The sequence below is a fragment of the Melanerpes formicivorus genome, unplaced genomic scaffold (genome assembly GCF_026170545.1).
Source record: "Melanerpes formicivorus ecotype bairdi unplaced genomic scaffold, bMelFor1.0.p_v2 SCAF_10, whole genome shotgun sequence".
Lineage (NCBI taxonomy): Eukaryota > Metazoa > Chordata > Aves > Piciformes > Picidae > Melanerpes > Melanerpes formicivorus.
The window spans coordinates 21,213,556-21,239,679 of record NW_027142362.1 but is presented as its reverse complement, the minus strand read 5'-3'; the positions used below and the strand labels follow the sequence as shown (position 1 = coordinate 21,239,679).

Genomic DNA, 26,124 nt, shown 5'->3' with positions numbered 1-26,124 from the left:
CCTCAGAATGCTAAGGGTTGGGAGAGGCTTCCAGAGGTCACCCAGGGCAGGGCACCCAGGAACACATCCAGGGAAGGGGTTGGAAGCTCTCCCCAGCAGGAGACTCCACAAGCTCTCTGGGCAGCCTGCTCCAGGGCTCCAGCCCCCTTCCCAGTGACAGTTGTGCCTCACATGGAGATGGAATTTCCTGTGACTGGGTTTGTCTCCCTTGCCCCTGATCCTGGCACTGGGCATCACTGAGCAGAGCCTGGCACCATCCTGCAGCCAGCCACCCCTCAGACAGTGATAGACACTGGAAAGGTGAAGGCTGAGAGGGGACCTGATCAGACTCAACAGCCATGGGGCTTTGAGGTTAATGAAGCCCCAAGCCCCAGTGCTGCTCCTCAGCACTTGCAGGGAGCAGTGGAGAACAAGGCCTCTACTCCAGCTCTGGCTCCTCTGTGCCAGGAAGGCTCTGGAGGGGGTGGAAGGTGTCCAGAGAAGGGCCCCGAGGAGGAGCAGAGGGCTGGAGCTGCTCTGCTCTGGAGACAGCCTGAGAGAGTTGGGGTTGTGCAGGCTGGAGAGGAGAAGGCTCCCAGGAGAGCTTCTGGTGGCCTTGCAGGATCTGCAGGGGGCTGCAGGAAAGCTGGGGAGGGACTTTGGAGGGTGTCAGGGAGGGATAGGGGTCTGAGAGACCGCTGAGGGGGGCAGGAATCAGGCTTGGGGCAGGGAGCCAGCAATGGGCACTGGCAGCCCAGAAGGCCAAGGGCAGCTGAGCTGCCCTTGGCCTTCTGGTCTGCCAGTGCCCATTGCCAGAGGTGGAGGGAGAGGATCCAGAGGTGGAAGCCTCCTGCCTGGAGGTGTTTGCAGCCAGGCTGGCTGTGGCTGTGAGCAACCTGCTGTGGTGTGAGGCAGGGGAGGAGGTGGTTAGAAGTGGATGATCCTTGAGGTCCCTTCTGGCCCCCAAAGCTGAAGCCCAGGGGATGACACAGCAGACCCCACACCTCCCCCCCCCAAAAAAAAGTCACAGGAGCCTCTGGGTATTTTTTTTTTCCTCTTATTTTTTTTGGTTGCATGTCATAGATTCTCCAGTTTCACATTCTCATAGGATCAGCAATGATTAGAGAGCAACTTCTCCTCCACCCTTTTGGCTACAAGCAGACAGCCACGGCTGGGGGGGGGGGTTAGGGTTAAATACTCAAAGCACTTCAAAAGACCAAGCAAGAAGATGCTGAAAGGAGGGAGAGGGGGGGAGAGGAGGGGAAGGGAAAAAAAAACACCAACAAACAACCAAACCCCAAAGCAACAAAACGACCCCAAAATGAAATCAACATTGCACACAAGAGTTCTCCTTTGCCTGGTGCCTGAACCGAGCCATGGGCACAAGAGGACACAACCCTTCTCTCTTCTCCAGCTTTAACTGAACCTCATGAACTTCTCTTACAAGGTTACAGCTTCTCTTTCAGCATCATCAATAACAACAACAACAACAATAATAATAACAATAATTAATTGCACACAAACACCACAGCAGAAGTCCTTGAGGATGCATAAATATTTCCTTACTCCACGTGGTACAAAAATACTCCTAAACCTTTTCTGTCATCATCATCGTCACCATCATCATCATCATCATCGTCACGGTTATTTATTTGGCTGGTTTGCTTTTTGTTTTCCACTTGCAGGATTTGTTCCTTTGTTTTCCTGCCGCCGCCGTTCAGCCCTCCCAGAGGGATGCGGCTGAGGATGTGGCAGCGGGGGGTAAGGGGGGTGGGGAGGATGCTCTCCCACCGGAGGGAGGGGAAAGAAACCAACAAAACTAACAGCGACGGCAAAAAGAAGGATCCCACCCCCCCATAAAAAAACAGATTCCGGTTTACAGCTGCTTCGAGCGAGAGAGAGGAGGGAAGAGCAAGCTCCATCCCTACCCCCTCTGATCAAAGCAGAGGAGGAGGAGGGATGAGAAACGAAAGCCGAGGCGGAGGGAGGGAGGAGAAACGAAATCCACGGCAGCAAAGCTGGAGGGCAGAGAAAACCGAACCGAAGAGAAGGAAGAAGTCTCAGATCGTTTTCTCTCTCTTTCCTTCCGGTTGCAGCGGGGGGGGAGAGGCAGGGCAGAAGTGAGGGAGGTGGGGGGTGGAAAGGGTGAGACAAGGACAGAGATGTCTGAAAGCCAAAAGTCTTCACCAAAGCAGGAGGAGCAGCCTGGCCGGGTCGAGCCCGGGGGAGCCGAGACCTGTTGCTAACGGCTACACAAAGGCTAGGACAAACAAACGCTACGCTCACACGGACACGAGTTCAGTGTTTTAATTCATGCCAGAAAACATGCAAAAAACAAACCCAAAGAAAGAAAGAAAGAAAGAAAAATATCCCGGTTTTTGCCTCTCGATTTGCCTTCAGCACCCCCACCCCCCCCCCAAACCCGCGCCCCCCCCTTCCACCCCCAACCCCGGCGGCAGGGCGAGCCCCGGGGGCAAAGCCCAGGGCCCGGCGCCGCCGCTCCGCAGCGGCTTCGAGGCGGCGAAGCTCCGCTGGGGAGGAGATGCTGGGGATGGCCGGAGGAGGCTGGGGGGGGGGGGGGGGGCTGGAGGCAGCGCACAGCCCACGGCAGGGAGGCCCTGGCGGCTTCACAGTCTGGGAGGGGGATGCTGGATGCTGGCAGCCCCGGGAGCGGGGGGGGCGCGCAGGGCAGGGTGCTTCGTCTAGCTGGCCACAAACCACAGCGAGAGGAGTCCGAGCGATCGTCCCTGGCGCGGCCCTCCGGGGAGCGGGGAAGAGGAACACAAGCCCAGGGGAGAGGCTGCGGGAGGGGAGAGGCTGCGGGAGGGGAGCGGCGGTGAACAGGGAGCTGGCCCCCAGGCAGGGGCGCTTGCAGCCCTGCTCCCCAGCCCAGGGCTCCGGGAGCCTTCTGCTCCCACCGAGGGGGTGGATCCGGCCCTGGTGCCCATCCACCACATCCTCAAGAGGATGGCCCCAAGGCACCTTCCCTTCTCCCCCCCCTGCCGAGAGCCCGAGGAGCCCAGGGGCAAGGAAGCAGGGAGGCAGCTGCAGGAGCCAGCAGTTACTTACTAACAAACTAACAGAACTGCCGAGACTTCCATCCTTGCTGGGTGGCTTCAGAGGGAGGGTACCAGCGCATCTGGAAGAGAAAGCCACGCCAGAGCTGTCAGCCACAGCCAAACCTCCTGCTCTTCAGCCTGGGGACGAGGTCCCCCCCACTCAAGAAGTCTCCAAGCACAGGAGGAGAGGCTCCTGGGTGACCTCAAACTGCCACCCAAGCAGCATCCCAGCCCGAGGCTGGCACCGTGCTGGCACCGCCTCACCCTGGTGGGTCATGCAAGGACCAGGCACTGAGACCCCAGCAGGACCCTACACACCTAAGCAGCAAGCTGGCACCCAGCTCAGAGCCTTCCTCAACACCTCAACTACTTTCTGCTTCTTGGCACAACCAGCAGATGACTCTGTCCCAGGCCTGGCCCTGGCTCACTGCCACACGGGACAACACCGTTCAGGCTGGGTGAGCTGCTCAGCACCAAGCTCTCTGAAGTTCAGCCACTGTGGCAGAGCACAAGGAGGGGCTGTTCCCTGCCCCCAGCAGGCTCTCCACTCCCACACACTCTCCAAGGTCACAGCTTCCCCCCCCCAGGCAGGGCAGAGGCACTGGGAGCACGCAGCTGCTCTGCCCTCAAGTCCACAGGAGGCAGCATCAAGATCACAGCTGTAAAGCAGGGAAGCTCTGTGTGAGAAGCCTGGGGTGAGAACTGCCTCACCCCCACCAGAGGAGATTGGTGAAGGTCTCTACACCACAGCCCAGCCACCAGGAGAGGCTCCAGGCAGACAACACCATGGGAAGGACTCAATAGAGCTGAGAACCAGCAAGACCAGGAGGCTTCCCTGGCAGGTCACTGCTGCCACAGCTACTACCCAGGCAAGGACTGCTAGATGGAGACCCAAGAGGAACTCAGCAGACACTGCCCAGAGGCAGGGAGCTGCTGGCAACATCCAGGAGACCAGCAGCAGCCATGCAGCTGCTCTACCTGGTCCACAAGAGGGGTAGGGCAGGCTGGGCTGGCAGCTGCAGGAGCCAGCTCTGTGCCATTCCACTGAGCACAGCTCCAGCAGCAGCTTGGTCCTGCTGCTCTTTGCACAGGGAGCTGAAACACAGCAGCTCCCTCCTACCTCCCCAGCCTCCCTGCTGGCTGGCACCCAGGGCAGCAGGCACCTGCAGGGCCCTGGGTACCAGCAGCATGATGGACTTGGCTCTAGAATGGGTAGAAAGAAAGGCAGAAGGCCCCTGGAGCCCAGCAGGAGCTGCTCTCCTCACCAGGCCGTGCTGGCAGGGCTGTGCCCTTGCCCAACAAAGGCAGCCAGCTGAGGAGATGCAGATCTGTGTCCCCAGCCCAGCAGCATCAGACCTGCAGAAGGTGCTCAGAAGAGGCAAAGGTGAAGAGCAGGACACTCCAAGACTCTGTGACAGCCCGTGGCCTGCTCTCCAAGACAGGCACACACTCAGCAGATCCCTTCCAGCCCTGCTCCCTCTGGGGCTGGAAGAAGCCATCTGATGCTGGGAGGTGCAAGGCTGCAGGCAGAGGCAGGCAGGAGGCTGCCAAGGCCCTGACACCACAGGCAGCCCCCAGCAAGCACAGCTGCCTGCCCTCCCCTCCCCTGGCTCCCAGGGCTGGGATGCCAGCAGCTGAGCAGCCCCAGGCAGCAGCTCAGGGAGCTCCAGGCCTCTTTCTTGTGGGGGCTCCTGCAGGCAGGCACCCTGCAGGTCTGCCCCCATCCACAACCAGACACCTTCCCAAGCCAAGCAGCTGCCACCAAGCCAGCTCCCAGCTCCCTCTCACACCACAGCCCAGTCAGTCCAGCTCTGAGCAGGGGCACTTGAGGGCACAGACGTCACCAGAGCCCTCCTTCCTCAGCAAGAGGTCCCACATGAGATGGGCCTAGCTCAGCTGCACCCCTGCTCACCAGCCTGGGGCCACCACACTGCCCTGGGGCACTGCCACAGGCCAGGAACGCTCCAGCACCACTGCTGGCACCTTACAGGGCACCACAGCAGCTGGCAGTGCAAGGCCAGGGGCTCCCTGCTCCTCCCAGCCCTGGCGCTGGGAGAGAGGGAGGGAGGTGCTTGCTCAGCGGAGTCACAGCTCCTCCCTGGCCAGCATCTCCCCCTCCAGCACTCCTCCCTCCGCAGCTGGGAGCAATTCCTCCTGCCCAGCAGCAGGAGGAAACCGAAACTGCGAGGCCCGCAGCACTTCACCCCAAGAGCTGCCTCCAGCCCCCGCCGGCCCTGGCCCAGCAGCAGCTGCAGCACAGCCACCCCCTGCCCCACTGCCCCAGCCTGATGGCTTCTCATCCACTGCTCAGGGGGCCTGAGGCAGCCTCTGCCCCACATGCACAACCCCCCCAGAGCCTGCAGAACCTCCAGCTGAAGCAGCACTGCTGCTCTCTCAGCCAGGCGCTGCTTGGAGCTCTGGCACCAGGCAGCCTCCACTCCTGACAGACCTCTCCTTGCCTTCCTCCCAGAGGTGCCCAGCAGCAGAGCCAGAGGGGCTCAGCCTGGCAGGAGCTGCTGCAGGTGATCCTGGGTGTGAGCCCAGGCTCTAGCATGATGGCAGAGGGAGGGGAGGAGAGCTGCCAGGCCCTGCAGAGCTTGCTGGGCTGAGGCAGGAGCCTCAGGAGAAGGGAAGCTTCTGGAAGCAGAAGCTAGGTCAGAGGACTGTGCCCTTCAGGACAGTGGCACCTGCCAGGGCAGGGCTCTCTTCACATCCTTCAGAGTGTCTCCCTGGCACCAACCACACTCCCTGTGCAGGGAGGCTCCCTGAGCCCTCTGGGGCTGCACAAGAGACTGCAGAGAGCTGTCCCAAGAGGGCTGAACCTGGCAGGCCAAGCCAGAGCACTTCCTTTTGGGGAGCAGATGGCTGAGGGCTTTCCCTCCTATCCCAGGGTCAAGGAGGAAACTGAGAGAGGGGAGGGAGACACCCAGCACTGCCCCAGGACAGCAGAGCAGGGGAGGCCTTCCCTGCCAGAGCTGCCTTAGCTCAGGGCTGGAAAGGAGTTTGGCCACACCACTGCAGACACCTCCTGCCCACGGGGGCAAGGCCAGCAGGGCCAGCCCCACACTGCTGCATGCAACATCTGTCCCAGAGCACAGCTGGAGAGGAGATTCTATTCTGTTCTATTTGTGCCTCTGCTGGCTGCCTGCCAGGGGCAGCACCCAGAAGGGCAGAGCCCTTCCCTTGCTGCAGCTCAAGACCAGGGAGGGCTGAAGCCACAGATTCACCCTCAGGCCACCCTTGGCTTGGGTGACCTCTTCTCCTCAGGTCCCTTCAGGCCTGCTCAGCTCTGCAGTCATCACCAGCACCTTCTGGAGCTCAGAGCTGTGCCTGCAGCTGGAGTGTAGCCAGCCCCATGCATGGAAAGGCTCTGGGGCAGGCTGGCACACAGCACCTTGGAATGCCCCTGGGAGCTGGAAGGACCTCAGCCAGCAAGTCCTAGAGCGGTCCCTAGGCAGCAGCTGCTGAGGTGCAGGTCCTCAGCTGCACTGCTGGGAGAGGCTCACCTGGGAAAGCCAGAAGCACCTGGAACTAGGGAACTGTTTGGGCTGGGGAAGGCCTCCAGGCTCAGCCAGGCCAAGCCTCAGCCCAGCCCCACCATGGCCACCACACCATGGCCCCAGCTGCCATGGCCACAGGGTTCTGCAGCACCTCCAGCCATGGGGACTCCACCACCTCCCTGGGCAGCCTCTGCCAGTCCCTGACCACTCTGCCACCAAAGGAATTCTTCCTCCTCTCCAACCTAAGCCTCCCCTGGCACAATTCCAGGCCAGTTCCTCTCCTGCTCTCCCCTGAGCCTAGGGAGCAGAGCCCAACCCCAGCTGCCTGCAGCCTCCTCTCAGGGAGCTGCAGAGAGCAATGAGGTCTCCCTCAGCCTCCTCTGCTCCACACCAACCCCCCCAGCTCCCTCAGCTGCTCCTCCCCAGCCCTCTTCTCCAGACCCTTCCCCAGCTCTGCTGCCCTTCTCTGCCCTGCTCCAGCCTCTCAGTGTCCTGCTGGCAGTGAGGAGCCAGACCTGCAGCCAGCACTCCAGGTGTGGCCTGGCACAGGCAGTGCTTGAGTGCAGGGAGCTCCAAAGCATCCAGGCACTGCTGCTGGGGACCTGCAGAGCTCTCAGCTTGAGCTGGGGCTGAGTGGTGACTGCCCTGGGCCAGCAGCACCAAGATGTTAGCTCAGCCTGCCCAGGTCTGGTGGCATTGCTGCTGTGGCCTCTGTGCCTCTGCCCTGAGCAGCTCAGCAGCCAGGGGCCTGAGTGGGACCTCATAGAGTCCTGCCATGGATTGGCTTGGAAGGGATCTTCAAGACCATCCAGCTCCAGCCCCCTGCCACGGGCAGGGACACCTCTCACCAGCACAGGCTGCTCAGGGCCTCATCCAGCCTGCCCTGGAACACCTCCAGGGAGGAGGCAGCCACAGCCTCCCTGGGCAATCTGTGCCAGTGTCTCCCCTGCCCTCTGTAGCCCCTCAGTTCCTCCTCCCCACATTCATTGCTTTTCTCTGGACCTGCTCCAGCCCCTTAGTATCCTTCTTGGAGTGAGAGCCCCATAGTGGAGGTGCAGCCTCACCAGTGCCCAGCAGAGTGGCACTTGAGTCACCTCCTGCCCTGGGCTTCAGGCCACTGGGTGCAAGCCTTGGGCAGGCTCCTGTGCTCTATCTGGAAACAGCTGATGGGAACATGACTCAGGGAGGGCAAGGACAGGTGCCCACAAGGCACTGCCACCACCCAGCAGCCCTGCCTGCACACACACTTGCAGCCTCAGCAGTAGGCACCTCACCCAGGGCAGCAGCTCTTCACCATGAGGCTGGGGAGAGACTGGCACAGGTTGCCCTGGGAGGCTGTGGCTGCCTCCTGCCTGGAGGTGCTGAGGGCCAGGCTGGATGAGGCCCTGAGCAGCCTGTGCTGGTGGGAGGTGTCCCTGCCCATGGCAGGGGCTGGAGCTGGCTGAGCTCTGAGCTCCCTTCCAACCCAACCCATTCTAGGGCTCTGTGCTATGCCAGCCACCTGCTGAGCCCTTCCTGGGCCCAGGCTGAGCAGCTGCCAGTGCCCAGCCCCTCTCTGGAGCCTCTGCTACATGGGGACAAACCCCTCTTGAAGAGCAGAGGAGCATTGCTCCTTCTCCCCCAGCATGGAAGGCAGCTGTGCTGCTGCCCTTGGGGCTGAGGCAGCCCCACATCAGGAAGTCTCTTCTGCTGCCAGCCTGGTCCAGGTCACTCCTCAGGAGCCAGGGAGCAGGAATGGCTGCTCAGAAGATGCCTGGAGGAGCTGAGAGCATCTCCTGCCCATTTAGGGGAACACCTGGCTGGGGAGGGCTTGCTCAGGGCTGCCTGGCCAGCACCAGCACTAAGGCCCTGGAGCCCAGCAGGACACCACAGCCATGAAGATCTTGAGGACTGCTTCAACTCTCTGCCTAGGCAGAGTCCTCCTGGGAAGTCCTCCAACAGCAGCCCCAGGCAGACAGGTCAGCAGGCACAGCACATCCCTCCCCCAGCCTCCAGCACCTCCTCCCAGGGAGGGTCTCCCATGGAATCCAGGACAGTTTGCAGAGGAGGCAGGAGGAGGCCAGCAGTCAGTGCCCTGCTCCAGCAGCTCCAGCAGAGAGGCCCCTGGGTGCTGCAGGGTTCAGCCAGGCTGGTGGCAGCTGGGTGGGCAGACAGCAGCAGCCCAGCAGAAAGCAGCACTGGAGGAAGAGCACAGCCCAGCCCCTGCTCTGCTCCCGAGGGCCAGCACTGGAGCACAGCCACTGGGCTCTGCCTCATGCTCCTCCCCAGGAGCAGCCCAGGCTCAGGAGATGATGCAGCTTGCCCTGTGAGCCATCCCAGGCAGCAGAGGAGGGGAAGTGGTTTATGGAGCAGTGACCTCCATCCACAGGCTCTGCCCCAGCTCAGTGCTGGACTCCTGCACCACAACACAGCCCTGAGCCAGGCTCCTTCCACCCAATGCTCACTGGGGCAGGTCCCAGCTTGGAGGCCCAACCTCCACCACCCCCTCAGAGCCTCCAGACCAGGCTGCTGAGGGCACCTGGGGCAGCCCAGCCCCAAGAGGCCTTTCATGACCTGCTCCCTGCCTTGGCAGCATCTCCCAACAGAGCCCTCTGGGCTCTGGACACCCCACATCAGCCTCACCTCCTGCAAGCTCCACGGGGTGACCACCCCCAGCACCACAATCCCTGCTCCTGGCAAATGATCCTGCACCCTGCCACTGCTTCCCAGGGCAAGTTCTGCCCACCCCAGACTCCTGTGCCCAGGGATGCTGCCCCAGCTGGAAGCATCCAGCCCCAGAGGAGCTCCAGGAGCACTGGCAGCCCCCAGCAACTCCTGCTGCCCACTCAGAGCCTGGCTTTGAGGTACTCCAGGGCAAGTGGCTTCACACCAGAGACACCATACAGCCCAAGGCCCTCCCACAGCAACAGCTGGAGCTGTGCAGCTGCTCCAGGCAGGGCAGGCCAGGCTGCAGCACTGCCTCTGTGCTGTGCCAAGCCCTCCCCACCCTCCCTGGGCACCAACTCCACTCAGCCTTACACCTCCACCTTCCAAGGGCAAGAGCAGGCCTGGGCCCCCAGCCTCGATGCCTTTGCCCCCCACCCCCCCCATCAGTACCACACAGAGAGGAACACAAAACTCTACCCAGAAGCACTGCAGGAAGAACCGAGCCAGGGCTGCTCCTTTGGGCACAGCTGGCACAGCCCCAGGGCCCCTCCCCGAGCCCCCAGCTGGGCTCCCATCCCCCCTGCTGCCACTTCCCCGGCCCTGACGGCGACCTCGGGCTGCAGGAGAGAGGCCAAGCCGCAGGCAGCAGCCTGCTCTGCTTCCAGCAGCTGGGGAGGAAAGAGGAGAGGTTAGCCCCCGGGCGGGGGCAGGCTCGGTGCCAGGGTGCCCGGCAGTGCTGATGCCTACGGTGCCCACTAGGGTTTAGTGGTGTGCTGGCCGCTGCCCCGGCGCTCGCCTCCCCCACCAGGAGCGTGCCAGGAGTGAGGTCAAGGTGGAGTTCTGGCTGCCCTCAAGAGGTTCTGTGGTGGGGGGGGAGGACCCAGGTTTGCCTCTGGTGCCCCAGCAGCAGGGCTGGCCCTGCCCCGGCGGCAGCCCAGCCGGGAGGAGGAGGAGGAGGAGGAGCCGCCAGCCGGTGCCATGCTGCGTGCCACGTCGTGTGCTGCCAGGCTGGGGCCGTGGGTTAGAGAGAGGCCTGGGGTCCCTCCTGGGGGTGGGTAGCGTGAGGCCCATGCACTGGCTTGCTGGGGGGGCAGGGTCGGGGCTGCAGAGCTGGGCAGAAGCTTGCAAACCCCAGGTGCAGCCCGGGGGGGAGGTGGTACCTTACCAGTCTTCCCAGGCGGGGCTGCCATCATGCTCTACAGGCCTAGGGAGGCAGCTGCACCACAGCCACGCCACTAGCTGCAGGGGGGGCAGCACTAGGGGGTCCCTCCTCCGGGGGGTCCCTCCTCCGGGCACAGCTCTGAGCTCCAGGGCTAGCCTGCGCTGGCATCGCGGCTGCAGGTCACTAGGGACATCAAAGGAGGGGTTGAGAGAGGCAGGGAAGGCAGGCGGGGGGGGAGGGGGACACAGGCTTCAGGGCACCGGAGCCCCCCCCCAGGGAGAGGCTTTCAGCAGGGCAGGGGCAGGCCCTGGGCACACCTCCGGCAGCACCACCAGGGCAGGGCAGCTCACCGGCGCCGCTGCCATCCTCCAGCGGCTTACCAACGGCTCCTCGAGGCCAGGCCGGCCTCAGGGCACCTCCTGCCCCTCCACCGCTGCTGCCAGGCCTGGGGGCAGCTTGCCAGGCGGCTGCAGAGGGCGGCTGCCACCTCTCCCACTCGCTGCCAGGGGCCGAGCGCTCCGGGTCGGAGCCTTCCGCGACGAGCTCTCGGCTCAGCTGCAGCCTCCAGCCCCAGCCCTGCCTGCCAGGGAGCTGCTACAGCTCTGCCCAGCCCCGGCAGCACCTTCCAGCCAACACCCACCTCAGGAGGCACAGCTGCAGCCACCCTGCAGACCAACCCGTGTGCCCAGCACCTCACCAGCCAGGCAAACCGGCCCCTGGCAGCAGGAGCAGGGGGCTCAGCACAGCAGCACCAAGGTCACAGCTCTGAGCCCGGGCTGAGGGCAGAAGTCACCTCCCTGCCTCACTCCTGCCGGGGAGAGGGCTCCAGCCCAGGGCCAGAGCAGCCCTGAGCTGCCAGCCTGAGTAATGTTTAACCTCATAAAGCTTTATTGGTAACACAGAGTGCCCCAGGATGTCCCTGGCGAGGTCACTGCCAGCTGCAGGACAGGCAGCAGCTCCCCCAGCTCAGAGAGACAGGCCCAGGGGGGGCTCAGCAGCAGCTCCCCCAGCTCAGAGAGACAAGCCCGGGGGGGCTCAGCAGCAGCTCCCCCAGCTCAGAGAGACAGGCCCAGGGGGGGCTCAGCAGCAGCTCCCCCAGCTCAGAGAGACAGGCCCAGGGGGGGCTCAGCAGCAGCTCCCCCAGCTCAGAGAGACAGGCCCAGGGGGGCTCAGCAGCAGCTCCCCCAGCTCACAGCCCCAGGCCCGGGGGGGGCTCAGCAGCAGCTCCCCCAGCTCACAGCCCCAGGCCCGGGGGGGGGCTCAGCAGCAGCTCCCCCAGCTCACAGCCCCAGGCCCGGGGGGGGGCTCAGCAGCAGCTCCCCCAGCTCAGAGAGACAGGCCCAGGGGGGCTCAGCAGCAGCTCCCCCAGCTCAGAGAGACAAGCCCGGGGGGGGGCTCAGCAGCAGCTCCCCCAGCTCACAGCCCCAGGCCCGGGGGGGGCTCAGCAGCAGCTCCCCCAGCTCACAGCCCCAGGCCCGGGGGGGGCTCAGCAGCAGCTCCCCCAGCTCACAGCCCCAGGCCCGGGGGGGGCTCAGCAGCAGCTCCCCCAGCTCACAGCCCCAGGCCCGGGGGGGGCTCAGCAGCAGCTCCCCCAGCTCACAGCCCCAGGCCCGGGGGGGGCTCAGCAGCAGCTCCCCCAGCTCACAGCCCCAGGCCCGGGGGGGGCTCAGCAGCAGCTCCCCCAGCTCACAGCCCCAGGCCCGGGGGGGGCTCAGCAGCAGCTCCCCCAGCTCACAGCCCCAGGCCCGGGGGGGGCTCAGCAGCAGCTCCCCCAGCTCACAGCCCCAGGCCCGGGGGGGGCTCAGCAGCAGCTCCCCCAGCTCACAGCCCCAGGCCCGGGGGGGGCTCAGCAGCAGCTCCCCCAGCTCACAGCCCCAGGCCCGGGGGGGGCTCAGCAGCAGCTCCCCCAGCTCACAGCCACAGGCCCGGGGGGGGCTCAGCAGCAGCTCCCCCAGCTCACAGCCACAGGCCCGGGGGGGGCTCAGCAGCAGCTCCCCCAGCTCACAGCCCCAGGCCCGGGGGGGGCTCAGCAGCAGCTCCCCCAGCTCACAGCCACAGGCCCGGGGGGGGCTCAGCAGCAGCTCCCCCAGCTCACAGCCACAGGCCCGGGGGGGGCTCAGCAGCAGCTCCCCCAGCTCACAGCCCCAGGCCCGGGGGGGCTCAGCAGCAGCTCCCCCAGCTCACAGCCCCAGGCCCGGGGGGGGCTCAGCAGCAGGCCACCCCTTGTGGACCTCCCCAGCAGAGTGCCAGGCACACAGAGAGCTCCCTGCAGCCTCAAGGTCACTCTGCAGGCCAGAGGACCTCTTTGAATGCCAGCAGGACGGCAGGAACTAAGAGCCCAGAGGGAAAAGATGGAGCTGGAGGCCTCCCTGGTGGGAGAGCTTTGCTCCCCCACCATGCACCACACTTGTGGTGCCTAACCCTCACACTGCAGCTTCCCATGCAGTCACTGATGGCCACCCCTGCAGGAACAGCAGCAGTGCTTCCACCTCCCTCAGCCAGGCCAGGGGGGTTGCCCCTGCTCCCTCCCTGCCAGGAAGCAGCCCTTGGCTCCACCACCCCACTCCCAAAGGGCAGGGCAGGGAGCTGCCCTCCTGGGCTGCCCAGGAGCAGACCACCCTCCTGCAGCTGTGGGCACCATCAGGAGCTTCTGGAGGACACCAGCAGGCACAGACCCCCAGAGAAGGGCCAGACAGTGCTTGGTCCTCCCCTGGGGCCCACACTCCTGCTGCCCACCCTGCAGGAGCCTCAGCCCAACACCAGCTCAAGAGAAGGATGAAAGCAGCAGAGGCCTGCAGGCAGGGGGGGACAGGACAGCCAAACCTGGCCAGGCCAGGAGCCTGCACTGGCTCCATGCTGCACTGGGGCAACAAGCTGTGAGGTGAAGCTGGGCAGCTGCAATCCAGGCACTCAGGAAGCCAGAGGATGCCAGAGGGCTGGCACCAGGCAGATGGGCAAGGGGAGGGCACACAGCTGCTTCCTCCCCCTGTCAGCAGGGCAGAGCAAAGTTAAACCCCATGCTTGGCAGGGCAGAGGTTAAGCCCCAACCCTGAGTGCCACTGCCCCAGGGCACAGGGGGAGCACAGGGGGCTGCCACACCAAGCAGGGCAGGGGCAGGGCACCAGGCTCCCCTGTGCCAGTGCTACCTAGAACCAGGAGGCTGCTTCTGCCTTGGCTTCCCTTTGCACTCCCACGGCCCAGGGAGCTCGTGCTGGAGCAGGGGTGCTGGGCTCAGCCCCAGGGTCAGACCCACACCTGCAGCTCTCTGCCAGCTTGCTGCTGAACAGCAGGCAGCTGGGCACCAGCAGCAGCACTGCCAGAGGCTCTCACACACAGGTAGCCTCCTCCCCAACTTGCAGCCAGGGCAGCTCCCACCACAGCTCCTCACTGGGGAAGCTTCTGACCACTCATCTGCTGCAAGATGACCTTCCTCCAGCTGCAGAAGTTCCTGAGCCACTTGGCCCAAGAGGGCCCAGCTGAGCCCCTCAGCTTCTGCACCCAACTAGGCCTCCTGCCTTCACTGGGACTTCAAGGAGGAGGTTCCATAGCTGGTTCCTCCCAGCAGGCCACGAGGTGGGTTCCAGCCATAAGGACCTGCCAGAAACACAGCCCTGACCTTCCCCAACCTGCCCATGGGGGAGCAGGGGCAGAGATACCCCCAGCCCAGGCTGCCCTTGGCCAGGAGACCTCTCCCCAGGGGCAGAGAAACCCCCAGCCCTGGCTGCCCTTGGCCAGGAGACCTCTCCCCAGGCTCAGAAACCATCACCCAGCCCAGGCTGCCCTTGGCCAGGAGACCTCTCCCCAGGGTCAGAGATCACCACCCAGCCCTGGCTGCCCTTGGCCAGGAGACCTCTCCCCAGACTCAGAATCCATCCCCCAGCCCTGGCTGCCCTTGGCCAGGAGACCTCTCCCCAGACTCAGAATCCATCCCCCAGCCCTGGCTGCCCTTGGCCAGGAGACCTCTCCCCAGGCTCAGAAACCATCACCCAGCCCTGGCTGCCCTTGGCCAGGAGACCTCTCCCCAGGGGCAGAAACCATCACCCAGCCCTGGCTGCCCTTGGCCAGGAGACCTCTCCCCAGGCTCAGAAACCATCACCCAGCCCTTGCTGCCCTTGGCCAGGACACCTCTCCCCAGGCACAGAAACCATCACCCAGCCCTGGCTGCCCTTGGCCAGGGACACCTCTCCCACAGAGTTTGCTCAGGGCTGGGAGCCCTCCACGATCTCCATGTGGGAGGAGGCTTTGCCCAGGAGCTGAGGTGCAGCAGGCAGGGCGAGAGCAGCCCAGGGGAGGTGGCTGGCAGGGCAGGGCAGCAGCTGGCAGGCAGGCAGGCAGGGAGGGAGCTCAGCAGCAGCTCACCTGGGCGTGCAGGGCGGCAGCAGCGGCGGCGGCTGCCGGGTAGGTGAAGGCAGCGTGGGGGATGGCAGGGGTCAGCTCCGTGGTGTACAGGGGGTAGGGAGCCCATGCCTCTGGGGATGCTGGGATCAGAGCTGCTCCAGTCAGGTCATCTAGGCAGCAGGAGACAAAAGGGGACAGCAGCTCAGGGGCTGGCCCAGCAGCCTGCTGCAGGCACGGGGCTCTGGGTGCCCCAGACCCCCAGGAAAGCTTTCCCTGTGCTGCTGATGCTGGGGGAGACCTCTGAGGTCAAGCCCAACACTCACCCAGAGCTCAGTCCCACCACTGCCACTGAAACTCAGCACCACATCCAGTGGGGCTTTTAAACACCCCCAGGGATGGGGACCCCCGTCACCCACCCTGGGCAGCCTGTGCCAGGGCCTGAGATCCCTTCCTGGGAGGAAGTTTCTCCTAACATCCAACCTGAACCTCCCTTGGCACAACTTGAGGCCTTCCCCTCCTGCCCTGCTGCACCTGAGAAGAGACCAACCCCCACCTCACCCCTTTCAGGGAGGTCCTCCCTCAGCCTCCTTTTCTGAAGGCTAAACCCTCCCCCCAGAGCCCCCACAGCTCCTCAGAGGACCTGCACCCAAGACCCTTCCCCAGCCTGAGCCCCCTGCCCGCTGCTCAGCCACCCTGCCACAGCCCTGCAGCATCTCTGGGACCAGCTGCTCCCCCTGTGCCCCCAGCCCTGCCTGGGGAGGCCAGGCCCAGGCTCCCCCTCTGCTGGTGACACACTGAGCAGTGTGGTTCACACACAGCACAGGGCTGGTGGCACAGGGCAGCAGGGCACAGCACAGGGCCCTCAGCACCCCCTGAGGGGCTGCAGGGCTGCTTGGCCAACCAGGGGTTCCCCCTGCCTGCCAGCTAGGGATGATTTGAAGGAGTCCTGGCATCACTTGAGCTGCCAGCCCCAGCTTTGCCCTCCCACCACTTCCAGTGCTGGGCAGCAGCCCCAGCAGGGGCAGCAGGCAGCTTTCAGCCAGGGCACGCAGGGCTCCTGCCCGGCAGCGCTGCCAGGGCTCAGCACCCCCCAGCTCCCCCCCCCGAGGCCCTGCAGGCATACTCACAGGGGTCCCGTGCAATGAAGTGTGCCCCCAGGGCAGGGTGGATGTTGGTGGGGTTTGGGGTGGCCATCAGCTTGCTCTTGGCCATCTTGGTGTTGGCTTTGGCAAACTCTAGCCGCAGGGTCTGGGGGTTCTCGGGGTCGAAGCGGATGCCCTGCCACGGAACCAAGCGCAGGAGGCTCTCAGAGGGCTTGTGGCAAGCGCAGCCTGGGGCTGCCCAGGGAGCTCTGCCCAGCTGGGGCCTCCCTTGCCCCCTGCTACCTGGCTGCTGGAGCTGGCATAGCCCCACCCAGCGCTGGAGCTGCTGTCTGTGCCAGCCCGGGCAGCCACCAGGGCTTGTCCCCGTGCCCAGGGCAGGGTCTCCAGCAGGGCAGAACTGGAGCAGCAGCTCTGGCAGCCTGCATCCCACTAAGCCCTGCAGGCCCAGCCTGGGGGGAGCTCCCTGCTGTGCCCACCGTGATGCCCAGCCTCCAGCCGGGCAGCGCCAGGAGTGTGCCAGGCAGCTTGGGCCCTGCCATGGGAAGGCTGCAGAGGAGCTGCTCTGCCACACACCTGGGAAGGGAGGCTCGAAGAAGGCCACCAGCACCAAGCAAGCCCCAAGGCCACACCGTGGAGCAGCTGCACAGGGAGTCTGCCTCACTGCACACAGCCTGGGGAGCTCAGCCCAGAGCCTCCCACTGCCCCAGGCTGGAGCTCAGCATCCCCCATCAAAGCATCACCCAAACCCCAGCAGCTCCTCTCAGCTGTGTGCCAAGGTTGGTTCCCCCCCCAGGGCTGCCCTGCTCTGGGTCACCCCAGGCCAAGCTCAGGCTGGGCAGGCAGTGAGGCTGAGTCCCCAGCTCTGTGCAAACAGCAGGAGGGAAAGCTCCTGGCAGAGCAGTTCTGGCCACCCATAGCCACAGGCAGGGAAGCCACAGGAGCTGGGCCTCAGTCACAGCTCTTCAGCACCCAGCAGGGAGCATTCAAATGGACAAGGGTCAGGACTCAGCCTGCATCCCATCAGCAGCGGCCAGCTCCCGAGAAAGGAGGTGCAGGGCAAGTGGAGAAGCTGCTGCCCTCTCCCCACACCATCAGAGGTCCTGAAGCAGTCTCCCAGTGGTCAGAAGCTGTTCCTGCAGTGAGCCTGGGGCAGTCTGCATCTGCCTGCTGAGGCTGCTGCCAGCTCCCCTGCCTCCCCAGGGGGATGCTGCAGGACCTCCATCCTCAGGAGCACAGCTGAGACACTCTGACCCCATCTGTGCTTTGGACAAGCTAAGCCCCACTGCCCCCCCCAGCTGCAGGGCCACCCCAGCAGGGTGCAGGGCCCCTGCCCCCCCCAGGCCTCCCCTCACCTCAGGTACTCACATTCAAGGCGTTCTTGGCTGCCTCTGCACCAGCCCGGCTGTCGAAGGTCACAAACCCAACTGGCTACAAGAGATGATGCTGAGTTCAGCTGGGATCCTCAGCCAGCTCCTCAGACCACCCTGCCACCCCCTGTGCCCCAGGCAGAATCAGGACCTCAGCAGGGTGCAGGCTGCACAGGACCTCTGGAGTCTAACTCCCCTGCCAAAGCCATGCAGGAACACAGCCGGGGGGGTCTGAAGAGCCTCCACAGGAGGAGGCTCCACAGCCCCTCTGGGCAGCCTGCTCCAGGCCTCCAGCAGCCTCACACCAGAGTGATTTTCTCCTCATGTTGAGGTGGAACCTCCTGGGTTCCAGCTTGTACCCACTGCCCCTTGTCCTGTCCCTGGGCAGCACCAGTGCCAAGAGCCTGGCACCTCCAGCCTGCCTCCCACCCTTCAGCATCTGTAAGGCAGCTTGCAGCAAGCAGAAGCCATCCCAAGCAGGAGGAGGCCTTCAAGCAGAGCATGAAGGGTCTGGGGTCACCACCCAAGAGCCCTGCTCTGTGCCTCCTCCCACCACACCAAAGTGCTTTGGCATTGCCACTCACAGGGGGCCCACTGCCCCTGGGTGCCCCCAGCAAGGCTGCCCTTGGCCCACCAGTGGCAGTGCTGCCAGGACAGGGCTGGGCCTGGGGAAAGCTTCTGGCAGCACAGGGTGCAGCAGGTCTCACCCAGAGCAGGTGTCCCTGGGCAGGACCAGGAGACATTCAGCACACCCTGAGGGCCTGGGGCCAGCAGGGCTGAGCAGGGCCCAGCTGTGGGCATGGTGCTGGATGCAGTGAGGGGCACCTGAACCCCCTCCCCTCCTGGCATGCCTGTGGAAAAGCCAAACACCCAAGCTGGAAGGAGCAGGTACCTGCTTTGAAGTCAGCTTGATTAGGGATCCTTCATAACCCTGCAGGAGGGAAGGAAGAAGTCAGTGCCAGGAGCAGCCTGCAGCTGAGGCAGCTCCAGCAGCTCCTGCAGCAGGCAGGGACAGGACCACACTGTCTCCTTTGGTGGCAAGAGCAGCAGCTTGGGGTGAGGCCAGAGCAGGTATCTCAGCCAGACCATCCTGGCTCCTTTTCCTGCCCCACATCAAGTCCCAGGAGGAGGATAGGATGGCACTGAACAAGTCCAAGTGCCAGGGGCTGCACTTTGGCCACAGCAACCCCAGGCAGAGCTACAGGCTGGGGGCAGAGGGGCTGAGAGCTGCCAAACAGGGAGGGACCTGGGGGTGCTGATTGACAGCTGCCTGAACAGGAGCCAGCAGTGTGCCCAGGGGGCCAAGAAGGCCAAGGGCATCCTGGCCTGCATCAGGAACAGTGTGGCCAGCAGGAGCAGGGAAGTCATTGTGCCCTGTGCTCAGCACTGCTTAGGCCACACCTTGAGTCCTGTGTCCAGCTCTGGGCCCCTCAGCTTAGGAAGGACATTGAGAGACTTGAAGGTGTCCAGAGAAGGGCAACAAGGCTGGGGAGAGGCCTTGAGCACAGCCCTGTGAGGAGAGGCTGAGGGAGCTGGGGTTGCTTAGCCTGGAGAAGAGGAGGCTCAGGGGAGACCTCATTGCTCTCTGCAACTCCCTGAAGGGAGGTTGTAGCCAGGAGGGGGTTGGTCTCTTCTCCCAGGCAAGCAGCACCAGAACAAGAGGACACAGTCTCAAGCTGTGCCAGGGGAGGTTTAGTCTGGAGGGGAGGAGAAAGTTCTTCCCAGAAAGAGGAATTGGCCATTGGGATGTGCTGCCCAGGGAGGTGGTGGAGTCCCCATCCCTGGAGGTGTTCCAGAAGGGATTGGATGTGGCACTTGGTGCCATGGTCTAGCCATGAAGTCTGTGGTGACAGGTTGGACTCGATGATCCCTGAGGTCTTTTGTGACCTGATTGATTCTATGCTGCTAACTGCACTTGAACCACAACCCTGCCCAGCCCCAGTGTCCTCCAAAGCTCACATCTGAGCATTTTGGACAACATTCCTCACAAGGCTTTCACAATAGGTGAAGCCAAAAACAGACTGGAGAACTGCAGCTCAGGGTGCTCCACTCATAAGACAGAGGTCCTGCAGAGCAGCTCCAAGGAAGTGGAGCTGCTCTCCTCAAGAAACCCATCACAGAGCCACAGAGCTGGCAGGGCTGGAAGGGACCTCAAGGCTCAGCCAGCTCCAACCCTCCTGCCATGGGCAGGGACACCTCACACCACAGCAGGTTGCTCACAGCCACAGCCAGCCTGGCTGCAAACACCTCCAGGCAGGAGGCTTCCACCACCTCCCTGGGCAGCCTGGGCCAGGCTCTCACCACCCTCATGGGCAACAACTTCTTCCTCACAGCCAATCTCAAGCTCCCCACTTCTAGTGCTGCTCCAGCCCCCCCAGTCCTATCCCTCCCTGACACCCCAGAGCAGAGGGGCAGGATCCTCTCCCTCCACCTCTGGCAATGGGCACTGGCAGCCCAGAAGGCCAAGGGCAGCTCAGCTGCCTGCTGCTGCGCTCAGCTGCCCTTGGCCTTCTGGGCTGCCAGTGCCCATTGCTGGCTCCCTGCCCCAAGCCTGATTCCTGCCCCCCTCAGAGGTGTCCCACACCCCTATCCCTCCCTCACACCCTCCAAAGTCCCTCCCCAGCTTTCCTGCAGCCCCTTGCAGCTCCTGGAAGGCCACCAGAAACTCTTCTGGGAGCCTTCTCCTCTCCAGCCTGCACAACCCCAACTCTCTCAGGCTGTCTCCAACCCCACACTGCCCCAGCTCAGCTTCCCTCCTTCCCCCCCCACCTCCTGCCACTCCTCTGCCTCACTGAGCTGCCTCCCCTAAAGCAAAGCTGGCCCTGGGAGTTGAATTCTCAGCGCCCCCCCACCCCCGGCAGGCTGGCAGCCCCTCCCCCCTGCTCCCCCACCCCAGGCCACCTCTGCAGAGCTTCTTACCTTGAAGGGTCTGAAGAGCAGGTAGAGCTCCCTGGGCTTGATGTCCACAGGAAGGCCACTGACAAACAGCGTCCGGACCTAGGGCAGAGGGCAAGCAGGGCTGCTGCAGGGAGCTGCTCAGCACCAGAGCTCAGCACCAGCACACAGAGGAGACCCTGCCCCCCAGCTGGCCTGGCAGGGCCCAGGCTTCCCCATGCCAGAAGAGATAAAGCACACCCAGCCCTCCCCTCCCAGCCACCAAGGGTGGCAAACTTCACCCTCAAACTTCAGTCCCCAGGACAGCCCTGCAGGTGGGCAGGGGCAGCACCTGGGCGGCAGCAGCAGCCCTGCAGGTGGGCAGGGGCAGGACCTGGGCGGCAGCAGCAGCCCTGCAGGTGGGCAGGGGCAGGGACCTGGGCAGCAGCAGCAGCCCTGCAGGTGGGCAGGGGCAGGACCTGGGCGGCAGCAGCAGCCCTGCAGGTGGGCAGGGGCAGGACCTGGGCGGCAGCAGCAGCCCTGCAGGTGGGCAGGGGCAGGGACCTGGGCAGCAGCAGCAGCCCTGCAGGTGGGCAGGGGCAGGACCTGGGCGGCAGCAGCAGCCCTGCAGGTGGGCAGGGGCAGGGACCTGGGCGGCAGCAGCAGCCCTGCAGGTGGGCAGGGGCAGCACCTGGGCGGCGGCAGCAGCCCTGCAGGTGGGCAGGGGCAGCACCTGGGCGGCAGCAGCAGCCCTGCAGGTGGGCAGGGGCAGCACCTGGGCGGCAGCAGCAGCCCTGCAGGTGGGCAGGGGCAGCACCTGGGCGGCAGCAGCAGCCCTGCAGGTGGGCAGGGGCAGCACCTGGGCGGCAGCAGCAGCCCTGCAGGTGGGCAGGGGCAGCACCTGGGCGGCAGCAGCCCTGCAGGTGGGCAGGGGGCAGGGACCTGGGCGGCAGCAGCCCTGCAGGCGGGCAGGGGCAGGACCTGGGCGGCAGCAGCAGCCCTGCAGGTGGGCAGGGGGCAGGGACCTGGGCGGCAGCAGCAGCCCTGCAGGTGGGCAGGGGCAGGACCTGGGCAGCAGCAGCCCTGCAGGTGGGCAGGGGCAGGACCTGGGCAGCAGCAGCCCAGGCCAGCCCTGGCTGCACCTTCATGCCCAAAGCTTGGGCTGCTGGAAGAGCAAACACTGCCAAAAGCTCTGCCAGAGAGCGAGACAGAGGGGAGCAGGACTCACCCCACTTGTGTCTCCAGCTCTTCCTACAGACCCTACCCCTGAGCCTAGCCTGGCACTGCCCTTCAGCCACCAGCTCCAAGCCAGCCCTCAGCTCTGCAGGATCCCTCACTGCCATTCTGGCAGCTTTTGACTCCTGCAAGAGCCCCAGAACATGAGAATGGGCTGGGAGGGAGCTGCAGAGGTCACCCAGCCCAGCCCCTGCAGGCAGCAGGGACATCCTCCCCTGCAGCAGGTTGCTCACAGCCCTGTCCAGCCTCCCCTTGAACATCTCCAGGGCTGGAGCCTCAGCCACCTCCCTGGGCAGCCTGCTGCAGTGTTCCAGCAGCCCCCTGGGGCACAACTTGTTCCTCACCTCCAATCTCACTCTGCTCTGCTCTCATTTCAATCCACTGCCCCTGGGCCTGGCCCTGCAGGCCTTTGGGAGCAGTCCCTCTGCAGCCTGCTTGGAGCCCTTCAGGTCCTGGCAGGTTGTTCTGAGGTCTGCCTGGAGCCTTCTCCTCTCCAGGCTGAACACCCCCAGCTCCCTCAGCCTGGCCCCATAGCAGAGGTGCTCCAGCCCCCTGATCATCTTCATGGCCCTCCCCTGGAGCCTCTCCATCAGGTCCATGTCCAGGAGCCCATCTGGAGCAGTGCCTCTGCAGCCTGCTCGGAGGCCCTGCAGGGACTGGAGGGCTGCTGTTGGGTCTCACTGGGGAGATGATTTGGGGTTCATCCCAGCTCCTTCAGCACACATCAGCCCCTCAGGAGCTGCTCCCAGCCCAGCTCTTGCAGCTGAGCTGCACCAGCCCCAGCCCCAAACGCTCTCAGGGTGCCAAAGCACAAACACAGCACCAGAGGTAGGCTGTGGGAGTTATCTCCAGCAGTTGACATCAACAGCCAGGAGGAAGAAACAGTGCTGAAGGCCACTGGCCTGGGAGAGCTCTGCTCAATGGTCAGACCACCAAGGCCACCATCCCCCTGCACTGGGGGTCCTGGCAAGCAGCCTATTGCCACAGGAAGCAGGGATGACTTCTGGTAAGTCAGCAGAGGGCTGGGAAGAGACCTTGCACACAGCAAGAGGTCACCCAGCCAGACTGGGTCACCATCTCACCAAGAAGGACCAGGGGACCACAAGCACAGCTCAGCCAGCACTGACAGCCCAGGGCAGGCAGAAAGCTGTGGGAGCAAGATCCTGGCATGGCTCAGCTTGGAAGAGACCTCAGAGCTCAGCTGCTCCAACCCCCCTGCCATGCCCAGGGGCACCTCTCACCAGCACAGGCTGCTCAGGGCCTCATCCAGCCTGGCTGCTCATGGTGTGGGGATGCTGCCCAGGGAGTTACTGCCACACAAGCCAGGAGGTGGCCCTGAGAAGAGAAGGCTCCCAGGAGAGCTTCTGGTGGCCTTCTAGGAGCTGCAGGGGGCTCCAGGAAAGCTGGGGAGGGACTTTTGAAGGGGGCAGGAATCAGGCTTGGGGCAGGGAGCCAGCAATGGGCACTGGCAGCTGAGCTGCCCTTGGCCTTCTGGGCTGCCAGTGCCCATTGCCAGAGGTGGAGGGAGAGGATCCTGCCCCTCTGCTCTGGGGGGGTCAGGGAGGGATAGGACTGGGGGGGATGGAGCAGCACCAGAGGCCATCCCCTGGCCCTGCAGTGACCCTGTTCCACTGGCAGGGCAGAAGCCTTCTGCTCCCACACTCCACCTTCTGCTCAGCCTTGGTGCCTGCCACCTCCCTTAACACATCTCTGGCCACCAAAGCCAGGAGGGGCTGCTGGGCAGCCAGATTCAGACCCCCTCCTGCCCACAGGAGCCTGAGGAGCTGTGTGTGCCCAGGACACAGCCCCACCAGGATGCAGACAGCCTCCACATCACCTCTGAGGGCAGCAATCAGGAAAGCCTTGGGGGGAGGGGGTCCTCTGCCCCCTCCCTCTTGCTCTCCATGCCAGCTGGGCTAAGGGCTGCCACCATGGTGAACCACACAGCTGGCAGGGCTGGAAGGGACCCCAAGGCTCAGCCAGCTCCCACCCCCTGCCATGGGCAGGGACACCTCACACCACAGCAGGTTGCTCCCAGCCACAGCCAGCCTGTGAATGCTTCAGGGAGCTGCTACCTCCCTGTAGCAGTGGGGAGCCCTGCTCCAGAGTGCCACCACTGGGCACCCTTCCCTGGGGCATGGGCACCCTTCCCTGGCCCTCCCTTGCTCTCTCTGCATGCACAGCCCCACCACTCCTGCCAGCTTCTGCTCTGCCCTGCCTGTGGGAGCAGGATGCTTGCTCCTGCAGCCCAGCCCCTCGCCTGCTGCAGCCCTCCCGGGCCAGCTGATGCCCAGGGAAGGGCAGGCAGTGGCTGCATCCCCCCCCAGCCCCCCTCCCTGCAGGGTGTGGTGGCACACATGTGCCTGAGCCCTGTGACAGCAGCAGCCGCCCCTCTTCAATATTTCAGGAGCTGAGCCTGCCCAGCCCCCAGGCTGGATGTGCCTTGCAAGCAGGCAGCAATCTGCCTTCCTGCTGGGCCTCCAAATGGTCTCCTGATGGCTCTCTGGGTAAGTCCTTTCGACAGGCAGAGGGGATGGAGGTGCCCTGGCTGCTCAGGGAAGGAGCAGTCAGCTGCTCAAGCAGCCTTCCAGCAGCCTGAGCAGAGCAAGGCAGCTGCCTGGCAGAGCTCTGTGTCAGAGGCAAGGAGCTCCTCAGGCCAGCCCCAGCAGCTGCCACCAAGGATGGGGAGCAGACCTTCTCTGGCAAGCCAAAGGTCTTCCCCTTGGCACCCAGGCCCCAGTCTGTCTCCAGATGTGGCACTGGAAAGGGGAGGCCAGCCAGCTCACAGCCCCCACCAGGGCTGGCAGCACAGAACCAGCACAGGATTGTCAGGGCTGGAAGGGACCCCAAGGCTCAGCCAGCCCCAAGCCCCTGCCATGGGCAGGGACACCTCACACCACAGCAGGTTGCTCACAGCCACAGCCAGCCTGGCCTCAGCACCCCAAAGAAACTCTGGGCAACCCCCAGTGCCCCCAGCTGGCACCTTCACAAACAAGGTGTCCCCAAGGGTCTGAAGACAGAGGAGGGGAAGCCCAGGCTCAGAGGAGCTCCTCAGAAGCAGGGAGCCCAGGGGCTGGGTTGGTGAGGTCTCTGCCATGCAGCACATTCCATAGGTGGAAGCCACCAGGGAGAGGGCAAAGGGAGACCAAGGCACTCAGGGCAGAGAGGGTGAGGATGGTGAGAGACATCTGTGGGGCAGAGGGAGCCTGCTTCTGAGACCAGGTGCCAGCAGGGGAGCAGCAGCAGGCAGAGAGCAAAGGAGAGCTGAGGGACCCACTGCAGGAGGCACCTTGCCAGCCCAGGCACCCCGGGGGCAGCCCTGCCCCAGCCCTCCTCAGGCCAGCAGGACCTGGACAGGCATCTTCCAGTGGATTCACCAAACTGGGACCCTGCAGTCAGCCCTCTGCAGCCCACAGCTGCTGGCTCTGAGAGGCCACCAGCCCCCAGTGCTGCTGAACCCAGGCTGCCAGCCCTGGCACTCAGCCTCTGCCCAGCTCCAGCTCCCTCCCACCAGCCCCACGCAGATATTCTGCCTCCCCCCAGAGCAGCTGGAGGACACAGGACACCCAGCCCCCAACCCAACAGGACCCACCTGGGGGTGGGTCAGGGCTGCCTGGGCCACACCACACACGCAGCAGGAGCTTGGAGAAGGCAGAGCAGACCTCCAGGAGCACCTTGCTCTTATGCTCAGACTCTGCTGACAGCCCCTCAGGAGCAGGGGGAAGCAGCCTGACCTCATCTGGGATGGCTGAGCCCCACTGCACACCTAGCAGGTAGGGGTCTGGGACAGCCCAGCAGGGCCACACTGCTGGAGGCCCTGTAGGAAACACCTTCCCTTCCCCATCCCTGCCCCCCACCCCGGGGATGCCCCCACTCCAAACACCCAGCAGAGATGGAGCAGTGCCATGGAAAACAGGATTGGTGCCAGGAGGGACAGGAGCATCTCAGCTGCCTCCTGCAGAGGGAGGATCCCAGCACAGCTTCCCACACAGGAGGGGAGAGAGGCAGTGGCAAACCCACGGAGTGCTGCAGCCCTTGGGGGCTCCAAGCAGCCCTTGGGGGCTCCAAGCAGCCCTTGGGGGCTCCAAGCAGCCCTTGGGGGCTCCAAGCAGCCCTTGGGGGCTCCAAGCAGCCCTTGCACAGCTGCAGCTCCCAGCAGAGTCACAGCCAGGGAGAGCACAGCCCTGTGCCCAGCACCAAGGCTTGCAAGAAGTCAAGCAGCAGCACCTGCCCCTGCCCTGCCAGGAGGTCAGCAGGGCTCCTGCAGCCCCACAGCTGGCTCTCAGTAAGGGCTCTTGAAAGGGAGCCCCAGGCAGAGCCAGGCCCTGCCCTGCAGTCCAGCCAGGGGCAGGTGGGAAGCCTCAGACACAAAGGCAGAAGGATCCAGCTCCAGCAGAGCTGCTCTGGGGGCAGTGGGGGGTCTCCAGCACTGGGCTTTTGTTAGGAGCCTGCTCTGGATTCCCCCCCAGCAGCCAGCAAGCCTCCCCCTGCCCTTCTGCAGCACCAGCCCCTGCCCAGCTGTCACCCACAGCCCTCTGCACAGCTGGGGCCACTCCAGCCCCTGCCAAGTGGCCAAGCCCTGGGGCCACGCTCCCAGAGCCTGCAGCACAGAAGCCTTTGCCAGGGGTGGTGAGGAGGCCTCTGAGGACAGCTGCAGCAGGGAGCCAGGCTGCTGCCTCACCCACACTGTGCCACTGGATGTCCTCCCTGCCCAGGAGGCCACCCCCAGCTGCTAGCCCTTCCTTGCTGGGAAGGAGCCACCCCCCAGCTGCTCACCCCAGCAGGGCCAGACACCCCCAGCATCCTGCTGAGGGGAGGGCCAAGCTCTGCTGCAGCATCCCCAAGGCAGGCCCCACTCCA

The 26,124-nt window shown here is 64.4% G+C and overlaps 1 protein-coding gene across 2 annotated transcripts in view; it reads right to left on the bottom strand.

Moving 5' to 3' along the window:
* Window positions 1-2,270: 2,270 nt before the first annotated feature.
* The window catches only part of RBPMS2 (RNA binding protein, mRNA processing factor 2), a 32,023-nt gene continuing 8,169 nt past the window's right edge, over window positions 2,271-26,124 (bottom strand). Inside the window, exons 2-8 of one of the 2 annotated variants that reach the window (XM_068144195.1) lie at window positions 20,074-20,151; window positions 18,047-18,085; window positions 17,153-17,215; window positions 15,812-15,962; window positions 14,706-14,854; window positions 3,049-3,118; window positions 2,271-2,796 (exon numbers count right to left, since the gene is read on the bottom strand). In XM_068144195.1, coding sequence (XP_068000296.1) covers window positions 3,056-3,118; window positions 14,706-14,854; window positions 15,812-15,962; window positions 17,153-17,215; window positions 18,047-18,085; window positions 20,074-20,151 — 543 coding nt within the window. In that variant the 3' untranslated portion in view covers window positions 2,271-2,796; window positions 3,049-3,055. The remainder of the gene's footprint in view (window positions 2,797-3,048; window positions 3,119-14,705; window positions 14,855-15,811; window positions 15,963-17,152; window positions 17,216-18,046; window positions 18,086-20,073; window positions 20,152-26,124) is intronic. The other variant, XM_068144194.1, reaches the window with a different exon arrangement.